The 19,616-nt window shown below is 40.6% G+C and overlaps 2 protein-coding genes across 2 annotated transcripts; one reads left to right on the top strand and one right to left on the bottom strand.

Annotated features, from left to right (window-relative positions):
• Nucleotides 1–795: 795 nt before the first annotated feature.
• On the top strand, nt 796–9,023 carry LOC145623884 (uncharacterized). Its single transcript, XM_081676786.1, has 5 exons — nt 796–1,231; nt 1,671–1,753; nt 1,921–3,891; nt 6,137–6,302; nt 8,055–9,023. Exons 1-5 carry the CDS (start codon nt 1,153–1,155, stop codon nt 8,666–8,668), a joined length of 2,913 nt encoding a protein of 970 aa, XP_081532912.1. The 5' UTR covers nt 796–1,152; the 3' UTR covers nt 8,669–9,023.
• Nucleotides 9,024–19,027: 10,004 nt separating this feature from the next.
• On the bottom strand, nt 19,028–19,393 carry LOC145624922 (uncharacterized). The gene has a single exon (XM_081678008.1). It carries the CDS (start codon nt 19,391–19,393, stop codon nt 19,028–19,030), a length of 366 nt encoding a protein of 121 aa, XP_081534134.1.
• Nucleotides 19,394–19,616: the final 223 nt, after the last annotated feature.

Genomic DNA, 19,616 nt, shown 5'->3' with positions numbered 1-19,616 from the left:
TTCATCACAACACCGCTACTTCAAGTAGCGGTTTGTTGCTGGACCGAGAAAAAAAAACCGGTTTGTTCTCATTAGCTTACGTGGACGGTACGGTGGGAATTAAAAAAAGATTAGCTGTATTTTGGGAATTGTGTGTTTTCCCAACATTATTTAGGGAAAGGGCTCGTTATATTAAGTATTTTCTAGAAACTATAAGAGAATCAAATATGTAATCTATACTTAGTATTTAAAAACTATAACCAAGGGAAACACATGTCTCTATCCTATTGCACTTTAAAATCTTTTTCTCTAACCTAAATGCAACATGTCCTCTTACACTATTAATTAATTTTTTATTACACTATATTTTTTTAATTCTTTCATTAAAATTATATGCTTCATCTTCTACATACACATCATCTTCATCTCCCCTCTCCAATTCAACCTTTTGCTTTTCTCTCTTTAATTTTAACCTCTCCACCTTTATTTAATCCCCATTTTCAATTGCAATTCCAAAAATTAAATTTATTAATCATATTTTTGATCACACATTATAACCATAATGACTTATTGATATTTCCTAATTCATCTTTCAATGCAATTTTTTATAAATAACCCGTGCATTTTACGGGTCAGAAGACTAGTTAATGCTTATATAGGGCCATATGAGTCCAGATGAATTAAAACACCGACACGTGGCAGTAAGGGACAATCACATGGACAGGATGACTTGCCCGCGCAGAGAAAGAGAGTCTCAGAAGAAACAAGACTTGTCAGATTTCGGTATTTGAATTCCAAACCCCACTTTCTTCACTACACTACTACGGAGTACTCTAACTTTACCCCAAAAAAAAAAAAAAAAGAGCCCTGATAATTTGAAGAGAGAAACAAATTCGAGCTACAAAGTCCGCCATTAATGGCCGCCTCTTTTTGTTTTTTCACTTTCTATCCTTTACCTCTGCTTCCTGTTCTTTTCTCCTCTTTTTGTTTTTTTAGTGTCTTTTTTTCTACTCTAGGATCTAATTAGATTCCATGAATTTGTCACCTTTCAATTTTTGAATTTGAATTAAAATTAAGGGTTACTTTTTTTTTTTTTACTAGAAATTGTTTCTACTTTAATGTAGCAAAATAGGAGAAAAAAAAAGGGAAAAAAAGCAGTTTAAATGACTGAAAATGGACAGATTTCGGCGAAGAAGACCGCATGCTAGGGTTTCATCGCCTTCAGTTAATGTTACCACCATTGTTGATCGAGGTTAATATTCTGTCATTTTATTTTCAGCATAATTATTCAAAAATATAGTAGATGTTAGTATGTCGTGTCTTACTTTTAGGATAATCAAATTTTTAAAAATTAATTTTATTAAAATGCCGTAATTATTGGTAGTTACTTTACTTTAGTGGGTAGTGCCATGATTTTGCTTGCTTCAATTTGGGTTATAATGATGCTGCATTTTAGAAATCACTTCTTTTTTACTTTGTTATGATGACATGTTCGTTCGGGTTGCTGCTTTTTGTGTTTGTTGTTGCATTTGAGTTGTTGTAATGGTTGAATTTGGGTTGTTTCGTCTTGCTTTTTATGCAATTAGACGGGTTTTATAGCTACCGTAAGCTTGAGAACCTTGTATAAGTTCGTTTGGTGTAGTTCATTTGTTGGAGCTTACTTGATGGTGATATTGTGAGTTTCGTTTCAGGAAACCAGCTAGTTGGAAAGCAGAATAGGTCGCCGAATTCAGGTTATCATTCGGGTTCTTGCAGTAGCATTTCAACTTCGGAGGTAATTCGAGTACTTCTATAACTAGAATTAAGGTTCTTGTTCATCCTGCTTTGTTGGGGTTTGGAGTTGGTTGTGATTTAGTTTAACTTAGGTGGTTTAATGTTAAATTTGGTTTTTGAGTTTAAATTTCTGGTTTTGTAGCTTATGGTTTTATCTGTATATTATAGTTGTCATTTGATTTGGGAAGAGGTAGTGGAGAGCTGTCAACTGGTACCACTATGAAGAAGTTATTGGCTGACGAGATGTCTAAGGAAACTGAATCTGGAAGACGATCACCAAGCATTATTGCTAGGTTGATGGGTCTTGATGGGTTGCCTACTCCGCACAATACTAACAAAAAGCCGAAGAGACAGTCTGATAGTCATCAGCGGGGTTCTAATTCAGCTGGGTTTTTCAAAAATGGCAAACTTCGTGACAGCCGATCACACAGGAAGAATGTAACAGGGCAACAGCAGTTTAAAGATGTGTATGAAGTTGTGGACGGATCTAATATGGAAATCAGAAGGAACACTTTTCATGCAGCTTCCAATCGGACTTCCTGTGAGGATGAGATTAGCTTCATAAGGCAAAAATTCATGGATATCAAGCGTTTTTCTACTGATGAAAATCTGCAGCATTCAAAAGAGTATCATGATGCACTTGATGTGCTTGATTCTAACAAAGATCTTTTGTTGAAAATTTTCCAGGAGCCTGATTCGTTATTTTCGAAGCATCTTCATGACTTGCATGATTCTCCTGAACATTATAAAAGGTGTGTGTTGGGCATGAACTCCAAGAATGCTTTAAAATGTAATATTGATGTCATAGGGTGTCAGACAACTGGTGAAGCTTCTCAAAAAATCGATATTAGGCATTCTCATAAACATTCGGCTAGCTGTTATGGTAACATGTACACTCCGCATAGTACAGATTTGCATAACTCGAGATACTCAGGAGGTAATGAGGATACTTCATCAAATCCAACAAAAATTGTTGTTTTGAAGCCTAATCTGAGCAAGTCACTCAATATCACTAAATCTGCATCGTCCACCAGCCCTTGTGAGCCCCAGTCAGATTTCAACCTGTATACTGAGTGCTCGAATGTAAAGCATCTTGGACCTGAGGTGAGGGGTAAGGGAAGCAAACATGGTGATTCATACAATTATGGGAGAAAATCTCGGGAATCTAGAGAGCTGGCCAGGGAAATTACTCGCCGAATGAGAAATAAATTAGGAACCGATTCCTCAACTGTTTCATCATCAGGATATAATGGGTATAAAGGATATTCTGCTGATGAAAGTTCTCACGATACATCTGAAAATGATTCATCCGATGAATCAGAGGTCACTTTTGCAAGTTCCCGGACTTCATCTAACAGGATAGTTCCTAACAAAGCTTCATCATTACGGTACATGGAGTCTTCTGTCAATATGGAGGCCAAAAAGAGACTCTCTGAGAGATGGAAAATGACTCACAGGTCTCAAGAGCATGGAGCGTCTAGTAAAGGCAGCACACTAGCTGATATGCTTGCTATTCCAGATGTAGACATAAGGCAACGGAGCCCGGACATTATAGTTCCACAGGATGAGCATTTACGCACATCTGGGAGGAATGATAAAACTGCAAAAGTTAATCCTCCTTTGGGTATTAGCAGTAGGGATGGCTGGAAGGATGGCTGTGTTCAGAATCTATCAAGGTCAAGGTCTCTTCCGTCTTCCATTAATCACCTTGGAAGTCCTAAATCTAACTCAAGGAATGAAGCAATTACTGCAGAAAGGTTTCTGATTCAAAAAGAAAGTGTTGATCATATGAGAAACAAGTCTATTAAGAGGAATTCTAGAAGAAAGGGCGTATCTTTTTCAGATAGCAGTAAACCTAATGATGAGAAATTTGAGTCTTTTGATGTAAAGGTAGATATGGTTGATGATATACATGAAGTGCAATGCAGTGGAAACATGATAAATATCACCACTGACGGGAAGGATTCACCTGATGTAAAAACTGTGATTCTAGAGGTGCCATCAAGTAGAAATGATTCATGTCTAGACTTTGTGGAAAAGGAAAAGAACAATGTTTATGATGAACCAGCTACTGCATCTCCGTCCTGTAATATACCAAAAGATGGTTCCTCAACAAGTGGCATGCCTTCTTTGCCACAGGTTAGATAAGTAATGTTTGTTCATTTATTCATTTTTTGTGTATGCTTCTATTGAGTTTGGTCCTGGGTTTTAGGTCAGGAGATCTTGGGTAGGATAATGCTTGCTAAAGAACCAAAGCTTATGGGTTGACCCTAGTAAAGGAATTTCAAGATGCCCTTTCTGTTTCAAATTTTAAATGCAATATGTGTATCTAGTCTCTACAGAATATACTTCATATAAGTGCCATATATATTGCCTTGGATCTTAAATTTAATGACAATATAAACTAATTGATACTTTTGAATCTAGCAATTTGGTTTGAATTGTTTTTTTGTAAGAAATCCTAGTGCAATTGAGGAGTATTTGAGTATTCAAAATTAACTCTTGTCTTGTCATTTAAATTGTTAGTCTTTTAGTGAAGCAATTATTAAATTTGAAAAGATCCTAGAAAATTATCGAAACAAAGTACTTTTGTCCTCCCATAAGCTACTATTAAACATCAAAGGTTCTGATAATGCAGCATTAATGTTCCGTGTAAAGGATACAAATTCAAGCTCATTATGAGTTTTTTTTTTTTTTATCAATATGTATAAGAGCTATTTAATACCGTGGCATGTATTGTGATGATTGAACAATTTTTTTGTTCCTTATTGGCTAATAAAATTACCTATTTTGAACTGAATTCTGTGAAGTATTCAGTGTTCATTGTTGAGTCTTGGGAGGGTGACAAGAGGAAATAAACCTTTTTTGTATATATATACTTCTTCCATTTTCTTTTGCTTGCAACACAGCCTTAAGGCACACACTTTAGGAGGTGATTAGTAAAGGTTAATGAACGATTTCATCAAAATAATTTGAAAACCAGGAATAGGTAAGGATTAGGTACCATGTGTTAAAGTTATTCTGATTAATTTGTTCGTTTACATTGTATAATCTCAACCTCGAAATGCGTGCCACAAACAAGAGCCATCTCTTAAAGAAAAAGGCATTGGTATGGCATTGGTATCTCCCGATCTTACCTACCTTTCATTTATGGCAGTTTTGTGATTTTGTTGTTTGAATTCCCTTAAAAAAGTATGGGATCATATATATCAGTATACAAATCTGTGGTATTTATTGAATAAAAATAAAAAAGATCAACTCTTTACTTATGAGAAAGTATACTACTATATTAGACACTTGAGGAGATAAAGTGTTTCATAATTTGATGAGCAGTGAAAGTTTTTAGTTAGGGTATTATTGATTATCCTAAAAATTTTCAAGGGAAAGCACTAGATGGCTAGATGCAACGTTCAAGAGTGGCAAAAAAGAGGTATGTTGTCCAACATTGAAAATTGATTAGAAACTTGACTGAAATAATTCTATTGCTTCTTAAAAAATGCCCTCCACATGATGGATGACCTTAGAAGTAAGGGGGTTTTCACCTATCTTATCCAGGAACCTACATGTGGTCTAGATCATAAACCTATCTGACACAATTCCTTCAACCTCAACATGTCGGTCCCTCTAAAGTTAGGCTTGCCACTATGTAGGAACTGAAGGCTTTTTGTCTCTTCATTTTTCTTAAATCATGGCACATTTAGCTACTAAATCAAAATGTCCTCACTCCATGCAGAGGTGGTTTTCACATGTTGATAGGGTGAGTTTCATGAGATAACCTGGAAGAGTGTGCCTGCTGAACTGTTTTATCTGAAGTTCTGGAATCAATTAGTTTCTTTTTTCTAGAAGGTATACCACTCCACACTCCCAGCTCCCAATTAGGAGCATGATGAGCCTTGGAATGGTATTATTGATTTATACTCTGTAATATATATGCAAGGAAAGAGAACTGATAAAGATGTTGTCCAATATCAACCCTCATTTTTATTTACCATGATTTTTTATTTTATTTTATTTTATTTTTCTGTTGAAGCATTCCTTTGTAATTACTATCCTCAACCAATACCATTGCCCAAGGAAAGTCTCTCTATGCTTTTCTTCAACCCCATTAGAGTTATAGGGGCATTAGATTGGCATACTTTTTGAGTGATGTGATGTTTGGACGTGACATAATATCTTTTCATCTGTCAAAGCTTTTATCTCAATCATTCCAGAGTATAGATAAGACTCTGAGGCGAATAAAACAAATGTGTCCTTTTAAATTGGCAGTCATCGTTATATTTGAAATTTGTTGTGTAAATTTCAGCAGTTTTAGTTATAGTCATTCACTTTGGATATTTTGTTCTGTTGTGCTATCTTCTTAAATGTAATTGTCTTGATATTGCAGGTAGGAGATTCCTCTTGTCTGCAGTGTGCTGCAACTCATGCAGATTCTCCTGCAAACAGCAAGGAGTCTGAGCAACCCAGTCCTGTTTCAGTTTTGGAAGCTCCTTTTGTTGAAGATGTTTCATCTGGTTCAGAGTGTTTTGAGAGAGTCAGCGCTGAACTTCATGGTGAGAATCTATATATGTGGTGCTTGTTTCTCTTTCAAGTTTCCCAATTAATATATACATTTTTAAAAGTAACAATTCCATTTCAAGTAATGCTATTGCATCCTAATTTCTTTTATTTGGTATTCGTTACCAGGATTGTTAGATTTAAGTCCATATGTTTCTAAAAGGATGCTATACAGCTAATGCTGGTGATTATATAGAATCTGAATTTAAATCAAATTAGTATTTATTTTACACGGAACATGAATGTAATGTGCTACGAAGTCTTAGTATGACCAGTGTATTAACTGTGTACTACATAACAATTTAGGTAATATCGGCTAGTTTTTATATCTAATTTTTGTACATCATGGATCCCCTGTTGGTGTCCTTTTCAAGATTGCCAGAAGTAGCCTTCTCACTACTACCTAATGTGTACTTAACTACTGAACCTTTTGATATCATGCAAATGATATTCAATTCTTTTATGGCCTACTTGCTACTTTGCAAGCAATCAACTAATATGAATGATTTACTAGAATGGTCTTGAATGATGAAGATTCCATTTCTATGATCTGATTTGATTTTATACCAATTAAAGGAGGCTTTGGAGTTTCAATTAAGCTAGTTGGTTGGTTGGGTAAATATGGGTTTCAAATTATGAAAGTAGAGTACAGTGTTGGGATATGATCAAAGCACATATAAATTGTATTAGCTTTTGGATATGGGTTAATCAAATGGTTAGAACTAACCTCCCATATGTTTTCTTTTCCATATTAGTTTCAACTCAGGTGAAGGTAGTGTTATTTAAGGTGGAGACAATAATACTTTGATGTAAAGCTTTGAAATTCTGACAGTAATGATAATTCACTGACAAATATCTCTAAGCAATGAGGAAGTCTGAAGTTGCAATGAGGAAGTCTGAACTTTGTACACAGTTTTTCGTAAAGTGTTATTTAGGAAGGTTAAAGAAGAGGGGAGAGAACAAGAATTTAAAAGAGAAAGTTGGGGGGGGGGGGGTCCTTTAGTGGGTAGTGAGCTACTAAGTCATACTACATATTGATACCGCTTCCCTCTATCCATTTTTATTAAGATGTTAGGATTGAAGAAATGGAGGGAAAAGAAGAAAAGGGAAATGGAGGGAGGGAGTATCTTTCATTTGGATAACAAATTAGGGATGAAGGGAATTGGAGGCAAGAGAAATGGAGAAATTAAAATCTAAGAAAATGATCCCTCCAACAATTTGAGAGATTTGGAAGGAAAACTCTCCATTCTTCCTTCCCCTTCCTTTTCCTTTCCTCTTCACCTCCCTCCTCTTCTTTTCCTTCCCTTAATATTATCCAAACAAACTGTAAGGAAAACTCAGCTAGGATCTTTGTTATTTAGACTTGGCTAGAAGTTTAAAGTCATACAGTCATTTTATGCAAGTTTTGTCTGATTTTGTCACAAAGTGAAGTGTGAAAGTCTCGAGTGTCCGACATGGGTACTTGAGAAGGAAATGAAGAGTGAAATAAACATATGGCAAAGATTAGAGACTATTAAAAAATTAAACTAGCATTAGTAGTTTGTTATCGGTGGTGGCAATGGTAATTGTTAATGTGCATTGCTTGTGAGTTGCATCAGTACGTATATGATGATGATTCCTAGATATGATGGATATTGCTATATAATGATGTTGCATATATGATGTAAACTTGTGTTTCCTTACTACTTGCCAATTGTTTTACCATTTGTTAGTAAATTTATCACTCTGAACATGTATTTCACTTTCAGGGTTAAGAAAACAACTTCAGCTTCTTAAGCTGGAATCAGAAGGTTACGATGAAGGATCTGTGGTTGTTTCCAGTGATGAGTACGGGGAGGATTCAACCGAGTTGCATGATGGCAAGCACTTTCCTCAAGCTGGAGAGTGCTGGGAATCTTGGTACTTGGTAGATGTGTTGGCCCTCTCTGGGCTTAATGAAACTGATTCTGAGTTGTTTCATGGAACGTGGCACCCCCCAGATTGTCCTATTGACCCCTGGGTGTTCGAAGATCTTGAGAAGAGATATGGTGAATTGGAGTCATGTTCAAGATCTGAGCGAAGACTGTTGTTTGACCATATAAATGCCCGAATAGTAGAGATCTCTGAGCAAATTGTAGATTTGGAGTCGTGGACATTGACATCAAGAAAGATTATTGGCCCACAATGGTTGAAAGATGTACTTAAAACCGAGCTTCATAAACTGCTTGAGAAGCAGGAAAAAAAGCTAGCAGAAAATGCCATTGACATGTTGATACTCAGTGACATGAGGTGGATGAAGCTTGGAGAGCACATCAGTGCTGTAGGTAGGGGTATTGAAGTATTGTTAATAGATGAGCTAATAGCGGAATCCATTGTTGTGTAGAGAGGCCTCAGCATCTAATTTAATGTATATGTGTATGAACTGAGCGATCAGTTCGGTAGAGGACAATAAGCTGTCGAAAAATCTGTAGGAATTTTTTTACAAGAAATAAGAATTAGGATGATGTATGAACTTATCAGCTCCAAGTATATTAATCATAGTGTTAATGTTATTAGCTCATTAACATCGTTAGTCCTCATAAAATTTCGTTATTCTTGTAAATTTAGTACTCTCTCCGTTTCATAATGGTGTTTCTGTTTACGTAAATCAATGTAAATTTTTACCTAATTTTGACCACAAATATCTTTAGTATCACATTAGCAAAAAAATATAAAGGTTAGATATTAATAATAAACTCATGAAGATGAATTAAATTAAATTTCATACGACTATATTTGTTCTTAGAAATTGAAAGAAATTTAGAAGATTATATCATATTTTTACAGGAAAAATTGATTCAAATAATCCCACCTTTGTCCGGTTCGCTGTTAATAATCCCACCTTTAAATTATTATTTAATAATCCCACCTTCATAGGGGATTTTCTTCTATTGGTCCCTGACCTATTGGTAACCGGTTTTGATAAGTAAATATGCCACGTGTCATTTTATAATTGGTTGAAAAAAAATTAAAAAAAAGTTAAAAACTAAAAAAAAAACAATCAGCCACCCTCATCCACCGTGAACCCTTAACCCTCACCCTCGCCCCACCAAAAACCGGCCGACCGCCACCCTAAACCCCCCGTAAACAGCCGGCCGGAACCCCCTAATACCAGAACCCACCCATCCGATCAAAAGGCACCCACGAAATCACCCTCTAAAACGTTTCCCAACCCCAAAACCACCATAACCACCACCTTGAAAAACACCATAACCCGCCGAAAACCTCCTCTCACCCCCAAAAACCGCCGAAAAGTCCCTCTAGCCACCGAAACTCCAGCCTAAGACATCCCCTTCTGCTATTCTGCTATTAAAGGGTTTTTTTTTTAAACTTTTTTTTTTCTTAAATCATTGAAATAAATATGGGTCCCGGTGTTCTGGCGGTGGAGATGCAGATTCCAGCGGTAGGGATGGGCGTTCCTGCAGTAGGGATGGGGGGAGAGACTGCGGAGGTTGGGGGTTAGGGTGGTTGGGTTGGGGGTTGGCTGGGTATTTTTACAAGAATTTTTTTAAAGGTTTTTGGTTTTTCTTTTGGAAAATTTGCAAATTGCAGCCATTTAAATTTTTTTTTTGCAAATTGCAGCCCAAAAGTTCGTATAAATTGTAAATTGCAGCCCGATTCAACTTTTTCATCGCTTTACATGTCGAAAAAATCTCCGATTAAGGTTTTAGGGGTCATTTAAGCCCTTAGAGGCCCGAATTGAGCTCAAAATTATCAAAAAAATAACGTAAGTGTCTCATATTTATAGTTTCCCACAAATTGATACATTTTTGTTACGTAAAACGAGGCATTTGCGTTATTTTTTTTTGCTAATTTCGAGCTCAATTCGGGCCCCTAAGAGCTAAAATGGCCTCTAAACCTTAATCGGAGATTTTTCGACTTGTAAACTGATGAAAAAGTTGAATCGGGCTGCAATTTACAATTTATACGAACTTTTGGGCTGCAATTTGCAATTTTTTTTAAATGGCTGCAATTTGCAAAATACGAACTTTAAATAGCTGCAATTTGCAAATTTTCCTTTTCTTTTTGGCCAATTATTTGGTGACATGTGTCACTCAACTTAAAAAACAAAATAGTTTACCTAATGTATAGGTTACCGGTCACTAAAGACCAATAGAAGAAAATCCCTTACAAAGGTGGGATTATTAAATAATAATCTAAATGTGGGATTATTAAAAGTAAATCGTGCAAAGGTGGGATTATAAAAATCAATTTTTCCATTTTTAAAAAGTCAAAGATTCCAATTACAAAAACATCATTGTGGAACAGAGGGAGTATTGTTGTATGCTTAAATATATCATGTATGGATCTTAATTTAATGCAGACGAACTGACAAAGTATATACTATCAAATCCCTCTGACAATAACTCCCAATCTTACTATGTACGGAGTATATGATATCATCCAATCAAATGCAAGAGTAACAAGATTTTGCAAAGAATCTAATGTGGACATTTTCGACTAAAACTTAATGTGCAAAATACGCAAATTTTAACCTGAGAAATTAGGCTTTGAACCTATCCTATAGCACCAGTAATAAGGAGTACAATGCATTTTTTGTGTGGTTGGCCATATAAGTAATCCGTTTAGCACTCATAGAACAACTCTATTCGTATAATATTGTTAGAGTAATCCTTTGTAATACTTTTTGAGTAACTCTATTGTTTCCGAAAACAGAATACTCCTCGGTGTTAGGGTAATCAAGATATCCTAGAACTAAGTCCAATGTATGTCCGAATTTCCCTCAGCTATGCCTTGCTGTCCGAGAGCTAGGCCTACAAAAGAGAAAGAAGGTTAACTGCCCCGGGGGTGTGACCCGGGAAAGCCCCTCCGATGCTTAAGTTAGCGAATGTACTTTCTAGAGATAGAAAGTAGAGAGAGAAGGAGTACTTTAGAGAGAGAAAGTAGAGAGAGAAGGTTAGAGAATTAGGAAAAAGTTACCATCATTAATGATTGGAGAGCTATTTATAGATGTACTTTCAGGTGGCAGAAGTTGTACTTAATTGGACAGATTAGGGGTAAATCCGTACTTTGCTCCGATTAATGATGGGCTGGATCATGGAGGGATATTTTCGTAATTCCGGGTCAATGGGCTTAGGACAATGGACTTGGCCCAAACATTTAGCCCCACGCGTGATGTGGGAACGAGATCGCATGAAGTTCGGATATCACGCGGAATAAAGATGAGATAAGTTATTGCATATGCCGGAGTAAAACCCGAGGCATACGTGAGGGATAAAACGAGCCCCAAGGGTATCTGAGGGCTAAAAAGGAGCCCCAAGGGTATCTGAGGGCTAAAAATGGAGCCCCAAGCGACTTGCAATGGTGAAAACCAGCCCCAAGCAATGCATTGATGGTACTTTAATTCAGATGATTGAGCAGTTTTGAGAGCTAAGCCTGATGATGGCTTAGGGATAACTGTTGGACTTTCCATTTTCAGAATATTTTCTTCAGGCTGAGCTCCATGTATTTTGCCGAAGGCATGTCTTGTTTCCATTTTCCACTATCCTTGGGATTTTTAGAGATAAGCTGATGATGATTCAATGCTAATTAAGCTTGTAATTAAGCTTAATACTTTAATGGCGACTTTCTAGGCTCAAGCATCACTTAGGCCCAATTGAACCAGGGTTTTGAGGAGTTGCCATCTCCTTAGCTTGAACATATGAACTCCCACCTCACCTCATTTGCTTTTCACCCTTTTCATTTTCCTTAGAGAATTTTCAAAAATCCTCTCCAATTTCTCCTAAGTTCTTGAGAGTTTGAGTGTTCAAGTCACATCACTCAAGCTTGCCTTATTCAAGTTCTTCCAAGTTCATCAAGATCTTCAAGAGGTATGTGAAAATTTTCACTTTTTGATTTATTTTCATAGATCCAAAAGCATGTCTAGGCGTTTTTTGTACTTGGAAATTCTGAAATTTTGAATTTATTTTAGGGGTAGGCATACTTGAACTTTGAATTGATTTAACCCCGGGGTAGAATGGCTATGCTCAGCCGAAATTAAGGATTTTTCTTTATAATTTTCGGATTTTTGGGAATCTTGAGTGGCTGTTTCGAATTTTTTATTTTTTATTTTTTATTTTTTTTACGGGGTAGAGGTAGCTATGCCCAACTATGCCTAGCTCTCGGCCAGGTTGGTTATGTCGAATGCTAGGCTTGAAATCCGGGGGGGGGGGAGGCTAGGTTGCCTGACAGCGCGGAAGGCCTAGCGGGTATGCCTCGGCCGAGGGGTCGTCTTGTCGGGCTAAAGGGGTATTACACTCGGCTGAGGGGGTTTTTAGAGTGAGAGCCGAGGGATGTGCTCGGTTAGCTCGGTCATGCCGAGAGGGTTGGGGTGCTGGCCGAATGGGTGTGCGGCGCGCCGAGGGGGTGCGTGGCGCGCGACGTGCGGAGGATAGCCCGGGTGAGGAAGAGCCTAGGTTAGAAGAGAGATAAGAGAGGGAGGTGTGATAAGCCGAGGGAGTCAAGGCGGGCTGTGAACTGAGGGCCTCCCAGGCCGAGGGCTGGAACACGGGCCGAGGGGGTTCTGAGCGATAGGCCGAGGAGGAGCCCTGCTTGGCCGAGAGGGTATGCGGTCGAGCTGGGCGCTCGGTGTCGTTCTTTTGAGGGGTAGCATGCCTAGCGGAGGTCGGAAGAATGGTTTTTGAGTAATTAATGAGGAAGAGAAGGGGATGACCGAGAGGGTATTGATGCCACGCCGAAGGGCTTCAAGCGCGGTTGAGGGGGTAAGACGCGATGAGGGCCACTTCGAAACACGCCCAGCTCTCGGACTTTGGTAGGTTAGGGTCTGCATTGTGATGTGAGAGCCGTGGAGAGGGGGTATGCCGAAGGGGTTTCCGCGCGGCCGAGGGGGTCACCTGGCGCGCGGAAGGCCTGCTTGGCCGAGTGAAAAAGCCAAGGAGAGAGAAAGACGATGGGGGGGAGCGCACCCAGCTCTCGGCCCCCGCACTTAGAAAATTTTGCTTTTAGCTGGTGCTATGTCGAGGGAGTTGGAAGCCAATACTTAACCAAATTTTAGTTAAGTTTTGAGAGAGTTTTTTTTTAGTACCTTGTTCATGTTCCTCAGCTTGGCTTGATCTTTGAAAATTTTCTAACACTTGAATTTTTGGTTGATGTTTCAGGAGTACTTCTCCCCGGGGTGCTTGATTAGCTTCAAGATAATTCTTTTCGGCCTCTCTGACCACTTGGTGAGCCTTCTATACTTAGTTTTTTAAGCTAAAAGTATCATGTCTCCATGCTTAGTAATTGTTTGCTACTTTTTCCTTGTATGCTTGATTGTTCCTCGGCTGCGTTATTGTGGATGTTAGGCTTAGAGGTACGCTTGTTGTATTCTTGTATGTATATTGAGCATTCTTCGGGGTAGTCTTGAGTTGAGCTATGCATGTATCATGATTGACCAAGCGACTCAAGACTACCTTGACTCTCTCCCCGGCCCTTCATCTTATGACTTGTCCAAGGAAATCTGGGCGGGGGGAGTACTTGTAACAAATGTGATTGGTAGTAGTGTTGATTCTTCTGTTCCTTTGGGTGTGCCTTTTCCTTGTGTGCCATCCCCACCCCCTGAGCATGATTTAGGCTTTGATTATTATTTGCCTCCTTCCCCTTGGGAAGTTTCTCTTGCACGTGAACCGACTTCTAGGGGTTCTTTGAACAGATTGCTTGTTGAAGGAGTGGTGACAGTTTCAAGTGAGGATGATACATATACTTTTCTTGGGGCGCCGGTGATTTTTAAACCACCAGTTAGGAGAGTTAGCCCCTCTATGTTCCACCCCACCCTTGCTTGGCTTAGATCTTTATCTGAGGGTACTAGACATTTACAGACTAAGTACCATATTAGGGAACCTTTTCTCATTTCCCCTCCTGGGGGTGATAGCTCTGTAGATAACCCTCCCCCCGGGTGTATAGCTGTATATAAGCAATGTTTGGATAATGGGTTGAGATTTCCGCTACACCCTTTCGTTGAGGAATTGTTGATTGAATATAACCTTAGTGTAACCCAGCTTGTTCCTAACTCCTGGTTGACAATAAACGCTTACATAGCCACATGTCGCTTACTTGGAGCCCCTTGCACCATAACCGCCTTTAGGAAGTGAGGCTCCAAGTAAGAGGAAGTGATTGCTGAGTGGAAGCAGAGTCCCGATTGCGTCGATTATCAGTCCCTGGTAGGAAGTGAGGCCTTTGAGGCGGGGATCGCAGACGCCATCACTTACATGGAGATTGCTTTTACTTCTCTTGGTCTCCAGGATTCATTTCCTACGGTGCGGGATAAGGTTAAGGACCTTGTTCGCGCGGCCGAGGAGGAGGAGTGCAGGAGGCTGCTAGCTGAGAAGGGCGAGATTGAGGAGTAGCTTCTTCAGGCTTTTGATCTAGATTTGATTGATTTTCCTTAGGATGTACTTCTTTTCTGGGATGTATGAAAAACTTATGATTTTTTGTTGGAACTTTGAATCTTTAACTTGGCCTGTATATTTGCACATTCGGCTTTTACTTTGCTTTGCTTGATGCTTTATTTCTTTTTTTGCTTTACTACTTGATAATTCACCCCTAGGGGCCAAAAAGAGGCCCCTAGTGCTTAATGAATAGCCTTAGCATAGTTGCGTGGTGCGGGCTAAAACGAGCCTTATGTTATTTTTATTAGAATTGTATGATCACCGCGGGGCTAAACGAGCCCTTAGTTATAAAACTTGCAATGATAATGTGAATAAGCTAGGGGCTAAAGGCGATCCCCAAGTTTGAGAATTGTATGAGAGCTGGGTTATTCCAACTCATTATGGATAACGTAAACAATCCTGGGGCTAAAATGAGCCCCAAGTTATAAGTCATATGAGAGTCGGGCCTTCAGACTCTTTAAAGTAAGCTGAGGGACTAAACGAGCCCCAAGTTATAAGTGATCTTTCGGCCAGGACTCTATCTCAAATGCTTGAGTATAGGCTAGCATCTTGCCCCAAACATTGGAGCAAACTTTAGTGTTAGCGAACCAAAATGTCTTGTGCCAGGCATGTGGTGCTATTTAAATGAACTCGGCTATGCTAATAAGCGATATAAAAGTTTTAAAATATAAACTAAGTAAAAGACAAATGACAAAAATGCAAAATATATGGGGCAAACATCCCAACTGGAAGTTTTTTATTATGTTAAAAAGTGTAACAGTCATTACAATGATGCGCTATATTGAAGTTGATCTCCTAGTATCGGTTCTTATTGCCCCTAGGGCATCAATGTGAGGAGGATGCTTAAACATAAAACCTCAGGAGGTTATCAGCATTCCATGGCTGGGGGAGGTCCTTGCCATCAGGGGTTTGCAAGTGAAAGGTTCCCGGGCGGATCACCTCCTTAACCTTGTAAGGTCCTTCCCAATTGGGGCTTAGCTTACCCAATGCCGGGGGCTTGCAAGTGGCCTCACACTTCCGAAGCACCCAATCAGCTTCAGCCAGGGGCCGCCTTGAATCTTTTGTTGAAATAACGAGTTATCCTTTGCTTGTATGCTATAGAGCGAAGCAAAGCGTCTCCCCTTATCTCTGGGAGTAAGTCTAAGGCCAAGGGCTTCAGCTGATCATTCTGATCGGAGTCATAGAAGGTAACTCTAGGGGATGGGATCCCAACTTCCACGGGGAGTACGACATCGCTCCCATACACTAAGGCAGAAGGGGTTTGCCCCGTAGCCTCTTTGATTGTGGTACGAACGGACCACAAGATCCCGGGCAAGTCATCCACCCAAGACCCCTTCGTGCCTTCCAGCATTGTCTTCAGCCCTTTTAATATTGTTTTGTTTGCCGCTTCTTCTTGGCCATTTGTTTGGGGTCGACACACAGTTGAAAACCTTGACTTGATCCCAAAACGACTGCAATATTCCTTCGTTGGCCCACTATTGAATTGTCGGCCATTGTTTGAGATCAGAATGCGGGGTACCCCGAAGCGGGTGATGATATTCCTCCAAATGAACCTTTGGACTTGCTTATCGATTATTGTTGCCACCGGCTCAGCTTCAATCCACTTGGTGAAATAATCCACCGCTACTATCAGAAATTTCCTTTGTCCAGAGGCCACGGGGAATGGCCCTAGGATGTCCATGCCCCAACGATCAAAGGGTAGGACTGACTGAATACTTGTGAGGGCGTTGGTCGGAACATGGGGCATGTCAGCGAACCTTTGGCATTTTTCACACTTCTTGACAATCTTGACAACATCATCCTTCAGGGTGGACCAATAGAATCCAGCCCTTAGCGCTTTTCCAGCTATAGTTCTTCCACCCTGATGGCTGCCACATGCTCCTTCATGAATTTTCCTAAGGACATAGTTCCCCTCCTCCGGGGTTATGCACTTCAGCAATGGATGAGTAAAAGATTTTTTGTAGAGGATCCCATCATGAAGTAAGAACCACTCACTCCGCTTCTTGATCATCTTGAATTCGGGGGTGTCCTCGGGCAGCTCCCCTTTTAAGAATAAAGTGATTTGGTCCATCCAAGTTTCCCCTCTATCAATGTCCATGACAACAGGTCTTTGGGTACTTGGTTTCTCTAACACCTCCCACATGATGTTTCGAGGGACTATCCCCTCGGCTGAACTAGCTAGGCGGGCTAGAGCATCGGCTTGGTGATTCGTTGAGCGGGGGATGTGCTTGATCTCGAAGTTGTCAAACGATCTTGTCAAGCTCTCAGCCTTTTCAAAATAGGCTTTCATGTTTTCTTCCTTTACTTCAAATTCTTTTGTCATCTTCTCCACAATGAGTTGTGAATCCGAGCAAACTTGGACTGATTTAATCTTCATGAATTGGCACAAGTTTAGCCCCAAGATAAGAGCCTCATATTCAAACTTCTCTCCCTCCGGGGAGGTGATAACTAGCCCAACCCCGCTTCCAGCTTTACTCGACAACCCATCCACATAAAGAGCCCAAGGGGCGGAAGTGTCCATCGGTGTAGGCCTATGAGCGCACTCGGCTATGAAGTCAGCCAAGGCTTGGGCCTTGATGGCCTTTCGGGGCCCAAATTCAATACTGAAATCGGCCAACTAATCCGACCAATCAGTCATTCGGGATGAATGATTTTTGCTCTCTAGCACCTTCTTGATCGGTTGGCTGGTGAGTACCTTGATTGGATGTGCTTGAAAATATGGCTTCAACTTCCTGCTTGCCATCACTAAAGCGTACACCACTTTTTCTATGAGAGTATATCGGGTTTCAGCCGCCCTTAGGGCACGACTGACAAAATAGACTGGTACTTGGCCTTCATCTCTTTCAGCAACAAGAACCGCACTCAGGGCATAATCTGATATGGCCAAGTACACAAACAATGTTTCCCCGGGGAGGGGGCTAACAAGATTCGGGGTGTTCATCAGATGTTCCTTAAATTGCTGGAAAGATTTTTCAGCCTCTTCATCCCACAGGAACTTAGGCCTCTTGAGGGCCTTGAAGAAAGACAAACTCTTATCAGTTGATCGGGATAGGAACCTCCCCAATGCGGCTAGGTAGCCTGTAAGGCGTTGCACTTCCTTCACATTCCGGGGGGATTCCATGTCAAGAATAGCTTGAATTTTATTGGGGTTGGCATCAATGCCCCGTTGATCAACTATGAAACCTAGACAATTTCCACCTTGCACCCCGAAGACACACTTGCTGGGGTTAAGCTTCATTTTATATTTTCTAAGGGTGGTGAATGTTTCCCTTAGATCCGCTATGTGGTCTGGGCTTTCCTTGCTTTTCACGATCATATCATCAACATACGCCTCAACATTCCGGCCTAGTTTCCCTTCAAAGATTTTGTTCATCAGGCGCTGGTAGGTAGCCTCGGCGTTCTTCAGGCCGAAGGGCATCACATTATAGCAATACACCCCCTGACTGGTGATGAAGGCCGTGTGTGCTTGATCTTTTTCTGACATGGGTATCTGATGATGCCCCGCGTTGGCATCCATGAAGCTTAGGAGGGCGTGACCAGCAGTCGAATCCACCAACCTATCAATCTTAGGCAAAGGATGATCATCCTTTGGGCATGCCTTGTTCAAATTTGTGAAGTCCACACACATACGCCAAGAGCCATTTGGCTTTCTAACAAGCACAACATTGGATAGCCACTCGGTATATTGACATTTTCGAATGAAACACGATTCGAGAAGCTTCTTAACCTCAGCGGCTGCAGATTTGTTTCTCATCGGCCCAGCATGTCGGAGTTTCTGCTTGACGGGATTGTAGCCCTCCTTGATGTTTAGCTCATGGGTCATCACCTCGGGGTCTATGCCCGACATTTCATCTGCTGTAAAAGCGAAGATGTCTTTGAATTCTCTAAGTACTTGAATAATTTCTTCCTTGAGCTGGGGGTCCAAGGTCTTTCCTACTCTCACGGTCCGAGCGGGGTCATCCCCTAAGGGTATGCTCTCATCCTCCTCAATAGGCCTAGGCCTACCGTATTTCTTAGGATTCTCGGCCATGTAGATGTTCATGACCGGGAGCTGGGGTTCATCAATATCCATCGCTTTCCTCTTGGCCCCCTTGTCTTCTTGATTGACGGAGCTCTCAGGTGACTTCAAGCTATCTACATAGCATTTTCTTCCTTCAAACTGATCTCCAAATATCTTTCCCACCGATCCATCATCGGTCTCGAATTGAAGGAGCAAGTGATAGGTTGATATGGCGGCCTTGACCCTGTTGAGAACGTGTGTACTAAGCTCCTCCCCTTCTTCTTTTCCCCCAAACGAACAGGCAGCTTGATCGTTCCTAAGGGATACACATGTTTCCCCCAAAACCAACTAAGGGTTTCTCTAGGGGTGTGAGGTCTCCTTTGCCAAAACGCATCTGTTCAATGCACTTCCATGTGATAATGTCCGTTGAACTTCCGCTATCCACCAAGATCTTCTTCACCTTAGCATTGGCCACCTTCATATGAATCACCAGGGGGTCATCATGAGGCCTTTGAATCTTTTTGCCTTTATCATCCCCGAATACCATGAGGGGGTCCTTCGGGGTGGATGAGGGAGTGCCGATATCATAGATGGGCTCTTCGAGCGACCGCAAGTGACCCTTGCGTGCCCTTTTAGACAACCCTCCGGAGGCAAATCCTCCGGCTAAGACATTGATGCTCATATTAGTGTCAGCTGAGCTGTGGGCTTCTTGCACTTCCTTGGAAGCTTTGCTTCTTTTCTTATCCTTCGGGGGGGGGGGGGGGGCGACTTGAGATATCTGTTAAGCTTTCCTTCCTCATCTAGCTTATCAAGGGCTCTCTTAAGCTCTCTGCAGTTCCGGGTGGTGTGACCGCACTCTTTATGGTATTCACACCAAAGCTTCCTGTTCCTCTGCTCAATTAGCG

The sequence above is a fragment of the Chenopodium album genome, chromosome 3 (genome assembly GCF_948465745.1).
Source record: "Chenopodium album chromosome 3, dcCheAlbu1.1, whole genome shotgun sequence".
NCBI lineage: Eukaryota > Viridiplantae > Streptophyta > Magnoliopsida > Caryophyllales > Amaranthaceae > Chenopodium > Chenopodium album.
The sequence above is the reverse complement of the archived record's forward strand: the minus strand, read 5'-3'. Positions and strand labels throughout refer to the sequence as shown.